The sequence below is a fragment of the Stylophora pistillata genome, chromosome 5 (genome assembly GCF_964205215.1).
Source record: "Stylophora pistillata chromosome 5, jaStyPist1.2, whole genome shotgun sequence".
Lineage (NCBI taxonomy): Eukaryota > Metazoa > Cnidaria > Anthozoa > Scleractinia > Pocilloporidae > Stylophora > Stylophora pistillata.
The window spans coordinates 24,429,611-24,438,707 of record NC_142523.1 but is presented as its reverse complement, the minus strand read 5'-3'; the positions used below and the strand labels follow the sequence as shown (position 1 = coordinate 24,438,707).

At 38.0% G+C, this 9,097-nt stretch overlaps 1 protein-coding gene and 1 long non-coding RNA gene across 2 annotated transcripts; one reads left to right on the top strand and one right to left on the bottom strand.

Annotated features, from left to right (window-relative positions):
- The first annotated feature begins 1,639 nt into the window (after positions 1–1,639).
- On the top strand, positions 1,640–3,296 carry LOC148730958 (uncharacterized). Its single transcript, XM_088761430.1, has 2 exons — positions 1,640–2,464; positions 2,687–3,296. The coding sequence occupies exon 1, from the start codon at positions 1,835–1,837 to the stop codon at positions 2,438–2,440; it is 606 nt and encodes a 201-aa protein (XP_088617556.1). The 5' UTR covers positions 1,640–1,834; the 3' UTR covers positions 2,441–2,464; positions 2,687–3,296.
- A 753-nt stretch (positions 3,297–4,049) lies between these two features.
- Positions 4,050–8,858, bottom strand: LOC148730957 (uncharacterized). The gene is made up of 3 exons (XR_016001821.1): positions 8,483–8,858; positions 7,592–7,689; positions 4,050–5,985 (listed from the first exon to the last, which is right to left on the bottom strand). It is a non-coding gene; the product is annotated as an uncharacterized LOC148730957 (long non-coding RNA).
- Between the last annotated feature and the right edge of the window lie 239 nt (positions 8,859–9,097).

The window sequence follows — 9,097 nt, the reverse complement described above, 5'->3', positions numbered from 1 at the left end:
GCTGCGCTTGGAGAGTCTACAACATTTTTGACCACTGTGAGGATGAACATTGTTGTCGATAAGAGTACAGACTACGCTAAACCACTGTCGGTTTGTTTAAGGTACCTTAAGCAATCGTAATGTTAACTTGCTGAACAAAAGATCTGACCTGGTTAAAAAATGTCGGGCTAGATTGCAGAATACTCGGCCACAAAAATGTCTTACTTGGGAAATTGCCACCGCAGTCCCGCTGTGGTCTTTAATAATGCTGCCCCCGCAGTCCGCAGTGGCAAGTCTTTTGCTAAACCGACCGCATCGTTAAATACAGTCATCGCCGCGCGTTGCGAATCGACCGCATCAACCCTTCAACCAAAATACAGAAATATTGATTAATTTTTTTTCAAATTCTGTTTCTATGAACTTTAATTAATGGTAACTACCGATTAACAAACAGCGAAGCGAACTATTAAATACAGTCATTGCCACGCGCTTACGCTAACTATTAATAATAATTACACATTTCAAATTAAACCTTACATACTTAATCCGAGGAGGCGCAAGCTAATCGTGGAAAACTTTTTACTATATTTACAAAAGCAGTCATCGCAATTAACAACTTCATTTAGCCTCCACAAATAGAACATAATCGAGATTTGGCCAGCAAACCTTCCCCCATTAACCACTGAATAAGTCTCTCTTTATCATTCAGTAAAACAATCAAGTTATCGTAATGCCATTTTCTCTGCTTTCTCTCATCTCGCACATAACTTCCCTTTGGCTTGCCACATTGCGTTTCCTTCTCTTGTTTTTGGGCTTCAGGTGGAGTTTGTGTGCCACTGCTGGATTGCCGGGTTTTTTTTCGATCCTATACACACTTGTAAACATGTCTCAATAAACTACTTTTTTAATCAAAACAAACGCCTTCCTTCGTTTGTCCTAAGGATAAGATATTTTATTAAATGTGAGAACAAAATTCTTTTAATTCCCTAAACTTTAATTTCAGAGATTTAACTACTCTCAAATAATGAACAAACGAAAATTGCTTTCAATTACTCGCCAGAACAATACCACTGGCATAAATCTTAGTGCCGGCGTCTCAAACAACAGCTCACGTTATTCCGGTCATGTTAACCTCTTTCTTAGTTCACTGTAGTAAGCGAAGGATATGATATTCTAGTTATACTCGTGGTAATCCCTTCAAGAATGTATACCGTTTCCAAGCTTTACAAGCAAAAGGAACAGACATGGGTGAGTTTACAGCGACGATTGAATTCTGTACAGTTTCCTTACAGCAAGCTCTTCACTGACAACGAAATACACCGTTTTGTTAAAAATAAGGCTGTATTGGTTGGAAGCTCAGAAGGCTATTTTATTCCCACTTTGCTTACTACAACAGCCTTTATCCTCGCATGCAACGACTCCCGCGTTGAAGTCATTTCCACCCACAGGCAGCCTCTTAACCTGTTCACCATATTTGTTGGATATCCAGGGACTGGTGAGTATAAAATATGTATATTTGGTTTTACGATGCCTTAACCAAAAATTTCCTATTTTTTTTCCTCCGTTCGGCAACGGTTTACATGGGTTAGATCGTATTTGGTTAGTCTTGCAAACCTCTTGCTAATTCTAACTTAACCCTTATTTTTAAGGGCCCTTTTCATAAACAAGACTTTTTGTTTCTACAACAGAAAAATCGTCTGCGATACAGTACGCAGCCCAAGATCCCCTAGAAGTTTCAGGCCTAACCTCAACTGTACTCAGCAAAACAACTTGGCCAGGTCTGGTGAAGCATCTGGCCCGGAACAAGAGAGCCATTCTATTATCTCCAGAGGTGTTTGACATAATCAACAAATTGATGACGTCAAACGAGGACAACGCCACAGGAGACGTCCAGCTACTCTGCAAACTGTTCTCTGGTGAGCGCTGTTCCTATCACTACTCAACAGAAGACACAAGACTAATACCACCTAACACTGCTTTCAGCATCCTTGGCTCAACACAATTGTTAAACGCCGCCAAGCTCATCGCAAAGATGGACCATGGCCACGGTTTAATCGACCGAATTTTATTTGCAACTCCTCTGGCTTTAAGGCCTACGCTTTCCGAAATGGAGGCTGCTAAAGACTACCTATCAATCGAAGTCAGAAGCGATTTCGAGGAATTCTTTCTGACTATTAATAATATTGCCAACAATACAGTTTACACCTTTGAGGATGACGCAATCGTCATTGTACGAGGAAACCTTGACATGTTTGTCGCAGAGGAAAATGAAGCAACTCAAGACGGCACAGTGCCTCCAAAATCCAAGACACCAGAACTTATCCCCCGCCTAGCTACAGCCCTACACGTCTTCAATCACGTCAGAGCCGAACTGCTCGCTGGTGTCCCTTCCACGGAACCTCCAACCAAAATAAGCAAGTCAACGCTGGAGAATGCCTCAGCCTTCGTTAACCATCTTTAGACTCAGAAGGGAATCTTATGTCAGGTAAAGCAACTGAAGTTTATTTTAAAGCAACATATTTTACTATTAAGTCGCATTTTGCCTACATTTGAAAGGAATGCCCTCCGTCGAAAGTCTGTGGCTACGGTAACTGAATTTTACCAATAAAGCACTCATTGTAAAATACTCGTTTAAGTTTTTCTTCCCAATTTAATCCATTTCTTACATGCCTTAATTCTTGTGTAACTCCCTTTTATTCTCCTCTAGTTACTCAAAGAAATCACTAATTCGATTTGCGATAAAACGATCGAACAACCAACAAGCGATTCAGTTGAGGAGAGCATCCTTTTGTCACCTGGACCGGCATTAACGTACAAAGCCTTTAAGCATGGAAAGAGATCATCTCCAACAATCGCTGAGGCAGAGTACGAGCGCGCCACAGAGTCCTTGCAGGCGGATGGGTTTGGAAGAATAGTACAATTCCGTGTTCCACGGGCTAGAGCTACAAGCAAAGTCTTTGTGAAGTTGAAACCAGACCCGTATCCGACCACAGCACCAGTAACAAGTACTGAGTTTCATATTGTTTTGGCTAAACCAATACATAGAGATATTACTCAGCCAATGGTTAATTATATTCAGTCAACTAACTCCCTTCAGTAATTTTAAGAAATGTTTTCATCAACTTCTGGTGTCTTACCGTGCCTAAGAAGTCTTTTAACTCGCCAAGCATTTAAATTCATTTAAGCCTGTCACTTTCCGACTCCCTTTAGAATATTTTCCAAGTTAGGTGCTTTTAAATTTAGGCTAGTTCATCCAACAAATCTCCTTTTTTTCCAATAATGTACGATGTAATTTAAATAAAGTCAAATTTATGGCTGATGTTTGAAATGAAGCATTGCTCTTAATTTTGCTGCGCATTAACAACACCACTAATTAGGTTGCTTTCTCTTAAACCTTCATTTTAAATCTATAGCTTACCCGTGTTGTCAAATCGAATTAGGTTATTATTCATGTCCCCTAAGAATACTGACCAGGGTTAAGCAACTTAGAATAGTTATAAGGGTTAACGATTAGCTTCTTTTTATGGTTACACTGGGCGAAAAATCAGATTTGACGTCAGACAAATGCAGTCCAAATGTGGTTCAGATGTGATGTTTGTCATATTTGTCAGTATTTGACTTCAAGACAAATATGACATTTGTCCTAAAGATAAACAGGATAATTGTGCATTTGCTTTTGGGTGTAAATATGGACAAATGTGGTATTAATCTGAATTGAATATCATGACTTGTCCTGCTCTAAACAAGGACAAATGCGTTAAAGATGACATTTGTAAGAACAAACTCAGGACAAATGTAGGGAAAATATCATCTTTGTCATGGAATAATCCAAAACTCTCTTCCCCTCCACTGACCCTGTTGTCAATTTACACAAAATTGTTTTTTCCAGGTGTTATTTCAGTATTAGGGTTGCAAGTACCCAATAATACACTGCATTCAATAAAATGTTAGAAATTTCATTGTTTCAGTGGCATTTTAAAATGGAATCGCATTTACTTTGATTAATGCAATCCTCTCATGTCCAATCATCTCACACCCACAGTCATGACTAAAATCAACACACATAAATGTATAGTAAATGGAAAATTTATTTAACATTTCTCCTTTTATGTACAAACAAAACCATTTCTGTTAGAGGAAATTAACATTTAACAAATAAATGTATTTAATCAGCCCCTGTACACTTATATATATATACCATATATGTGCTACAGAATATAACCTCAATAATGGGGAAAGGCTACAAGGTAAGTTTAAAATATAACATCATTGATTTTAAGTCTTTACAACACTCCCACCAGTAGGACATTCCCAACAAAACATTTTCACATGAACTGTACTTAGTGTGTTATAATTCATAAAGAGGAGTTACTTCCAAAAAACTCCTACTCAGGTACTGCCTGCCCTATCAGTTTCAATACAGTAGGTTCTATTTTTATAAGGCATTAAAAGACCGAACATCATCGCAACATACCAGTTAGTCTTTGATCACATCACCAACACAGCTAATCCTACAAATTACTGTCAAACTGCTGGTAATTATTTTTACAGGAACTCATCAATGTTGTGTTGCAATGTTCCAATATTGATTGAAAGTTTGCTGCATGAAATTAGCATCAGACTCACTTCATAGGAATTTAACTAAAAAAGTCATATTTTACATGACTACTTTTGACTTTTGAAGTGTGATTTCCTGACAATGGCAATTTGAATGCTACATTCTTGCAGTCTGTTATGTTGATAAACAGGCAAAAATTGAGCAATTTTATTTTGTCTCTTAGAAACAGATCAGTAATTAGCTCGTTTTATATGGGAAAATGGAACTTGAAAATAATTCACAAACTATTCTAGCAAATTTGAAGTGAAAGTTGCAAGTTGCATTCAGCAAGCTGTCAATCAATATTTTCACATCACAATGCAATATTCTAGAGTTCCCATCAGGAGGCAACCAGTTTGACTAAAAATTTCTATAGTCAAATGTTAACCAGATGTTCTTTTGATGGCAACCTTGCAAACTTCTACCTCAACATTGGTATTTGATGACAGTCTGAGTCGAGCAAGCTGCAACCTATGTGAGCAGGTTGAAACTTTCAATTTGAATTTGCTGAATAAGTTTTCAAGCCCTGGTTTTCATTTTGCCATATAAAGTCAGGTAAGACAAACTAAGTTTCAAATAAACAGAATGATATTGCCTAATATTTGCTGTTAATCAACAGACTGCGATGAATCAGTGACAGGCTTAGCTCCAAATTGCCAAACTGTAATTTGCCCTTAAAAATTCAAATCTGTCCCTCAAGGTTATGGCTTACACTTTAAATTTTGAAGCACGATTCCTGGTTTTGCTAATTTAACTAAGTCCGTCACTTATTTCTCGCAGTCTCTTGATAAACAAGCGGGCGACGGCTGACTGAGTTTACTCTGTTTCTTTGAAACAGAGCTGGTATTACCTTGTTTTATACCGCAAAATGAAAACGAGAACTTGGAAACTTGCTTGAGCAAATTTGATAGTGAAAGTTGCAACTTGCTTGCACAAGTTGAAACTTGCTCGACTCAAGCTGTCAATCAATTACCAATGACGAGGCAAAAGTTTGCAAGTTTGCAATGAAAAGAATACCCAGTTTGACTGTAAGCATCTGAGGCTTTATTTTTGGCTACAAAATTAGCTATCAAGCTATAAAATTCAAAATTTTTTGCAACAGTCACCACAGTAGCTAACTACTTTCCTTATACTGTTGTTGACAGTAAAGTTTTGAAACTGATGCAAGTGACAACACACCTGGCCAAAACAAAAAAAATAATTGGTCACGTGATAAAAATTTTTAGTCATTTCTGTTTAGGATAAATACACCATTATTCACTCACATTGTGACCCCTTTGATTCCTCCTAGAATTTATTACTCTTTCATCCGGCTTGTTTGCCACTTGGGGCAATCCCTCATTCCTAACGTGGGTTAACAACTCCTCTGATTTTTGCCTTGAGGGTTTTAAAGTAAGTCTTTAAGGCACCTGTGACAAAAGCAATTCAAAATTTATATCACAAATCTTGATCATTGTCCAGAATAAAATGAAAATACCTCTGAAAAATAATATTACTGTAAATGTCTGAATGTTGCACTCATTTTCCTTGTTTGACATTGGATAAATAGACCCAACAAAGGAAACTTCAAAAGTGGCCAGAGTACATACAAATTAATTCAAACACCTTAATTTTCACTTTCTAAGTCAATCATATCATCAATGGATAAACTTAACAGAATAGCTGTGTGACCAGGCTCACAATTGTGCATGACATTTGCAATATTTTTGTTATAATTTTAGAATTACATCTTCAAAAACTATTTCCTATGATAATCAAATTATCATACACACAGGATTTGCATTATAAATTTCCTTTAAGTCGCACCATCACACCTAACTATTTCCTATGATAACCAAATCATCTTAAACACAGGATTTGCAGCTTAATTTCCTTTAGAATGATCACACCTAGCTTCCAAAATTTTAGAGAATTTCCTGCTATTGTTCGATTCCTTATAAAAGAGGTACAGTTAGTTAGTTTAACTCAGTAGTTCAGAGTGTCAAGACCAGCAGTTACAAGCTCAGAAACTCTTGGTCAAAAAAAAAAAGGAACTCCAGTAGATGTAACCTCAAGTTAGTGACCTATTTTACTGAGGATTTGCTTGCAATCACCTTTCTTTTTATCAGTATCATTCCTTTTGTACTTTCCTCTATAAATAGATTTTATTGTGGCTATAAGTCTGTCTCGTTGTTCATATAACAACATCAGAACCTGCCTCGGTCACAGCTGGCTTTAGTTGAAGGCTAGAGAGGCACTATGGATGTAACGGCTGCCACGTTTTTGCCTGCTTTTAAGAAGACGTTAACAAACTTGTGCACGTGCGACTCGCGTGCGCGTGCTTTGAGGTTACGAGGTAATCTCGTAAGCAAATCACGCGGACCCTTTTAAATGTTGACGTGTGCGATTTTTAGAGAAGAGTAGTTGAAGTTTTTTTTTAGTTTATCGTTTCGTTGTTGTCGTTTCCCATAAGATTAAAGTTTTCTGTTAGAGTAAGTGTCTGTTTGGATTTCCCGTTTCGCTTCCGAATACCTAACTTATATTGAAGTTCGTTTTGGTTCAATTCTTAAAAGCGGGACTGTTATGTAAGTGCTAATGTTCCTTTCCTTGAGCTTATATATAGTTCTTTTGAGAGTTTGTTTGAGTTTTTAGCTAGCTTTCCATCTTGCCTTTATATCGGAATGTTTGGAATGTTGCTTTGTCTATTCGCATTTAGCTTAGCTTCTTCCTTATAAATTCAGATTTCAGTTTACGATAAGTACTTGGATACCGCGACTACGTTAAATAAGACGATTCAAGGCTTGTCCGTAAAATATATCCTCGCTTCATAGTGTGTCTTCATTTGCGAAACTCATAGTTGTCGTCGAAATTTTGCTTCGCTTACGTCGGCCGCTACAATGGAAGTAAAGTGTCTTGCCCAAGAACACACAATACAACACACTGGTCCAGGCCAATGCTCAAACCACAGTTCAATGTGCTAGCTATTAAGCCACCACATATTAAAGTCATAATTATAGAAAATTAATCTATACTTACACTCTAATATAACAGGATCAGCCTCTTTGAAAGATGATGTTGCTCTGACACCTCTTTCGATTGCTTGGGTAACCTCAAGGTTGGTGTGATCATTAAAACTGAGAAGCAAAATGAGGTTAAGCTTTTAAGTACTTGGGTTGATGTATACTGTAACTCAAATTAATAGAAACGCTCAAGACATATATTGTTCAGGAGAAGTTTGGGAAAACCAAAAAAGTTGCTAAACACTGGCCAATGACTCATATTCCCACAGCATTTCTCACTCTCCCAACTTACCCATGACAGTTCGACTATCATGCACCATTTCAGCAGGGCTTTATGAAAACACAAAATCATACATATCCCTGATCATCTGAGATGGTCGGGGATAAATCAAGAGTGCTTCTATTTACCTGATGGCTGCCAGATTTCTGCAATCATTCCCAACATATGAAAACATATATTGGCAAAGTCTGGGACGGTCACGAAACAGCGAAATCCCAGAGCTTCTGGGACTTTCCCAATATACATGTACAAAAAACCCGGCTTACATCACAGACAGCGCATCTTAAAAATTTGGCCAAGTTTTTTAAGTCTGCCATTCTCAATCTTGCCCAATCTTAACCATCCTTGTTTCTTTTTGGTTTATTGTTACCTCTTTGGTGTTTTTCTAACTTAGAAATGTAAATTTGAAAGTAATCTTTGTACATCAGCAAAATGGCTTAAATTATCATGACATAGCTCCTTTAAAACTACATACAACAATAACTCAACAATAAATTTCATCCTTTAAAAACAAAATGGCCGTCTATTGTTATGACGGCTATGTGCATGAAATCAGCAACAAAGTGTTATCAACAAGCTGTTATCAACACCGTGACGTCTCAAAGTTCAAATAACCAAAATACTCACCACCATATCTCGTGGAAGGTTTTCACTTTTCCATTTTTCTGCCATTGCGGGTGCTGACTGTTGGCCTTGTAAGTTGTCAATTTTTTCTGTAAGAACAAGTTTTCACTGAAGTGCGTCAAACTGCCCTTCGTGGTCGGAACAACTCGCTCTAGCGTTTACATGAGACAGTGGTGTGGTGGCTGGAGTTGATCGGCTCCTCGATGAGGAGGAAGATGACGTTCCGCAGGGCACAATTGAAGGCAAGCGAGTGGAGGCGACTTGCTGATAAACTGGCGAGGTCTCTTCTGAATCACCATTACTGTCAAGCTGCAAATCACGACGGATATGATTTTCAGATGGAGATCTCTCGATGGAAATCCGCGGACGGTCTGGCGCTCGAGGAACAGCTGCAGTTGTCCCTGGAGTTGTCTAAATATTCAAAGAGCAAAACGAGTGAATTGCTGACCTGTCTTACTGACCTACGTTTAATTAATACACGTAAAAGCTTACCGTTCGACGGTGAAAGTGCCTAGACGTTAGCGGTGACTCGGAAAGCTCGTCAAAATCAATCCCTCCATTGCTCGATCTGCTTCTGTGAGACATATTACAAAACTGCGGAGTAACTTCTGGTTAAAG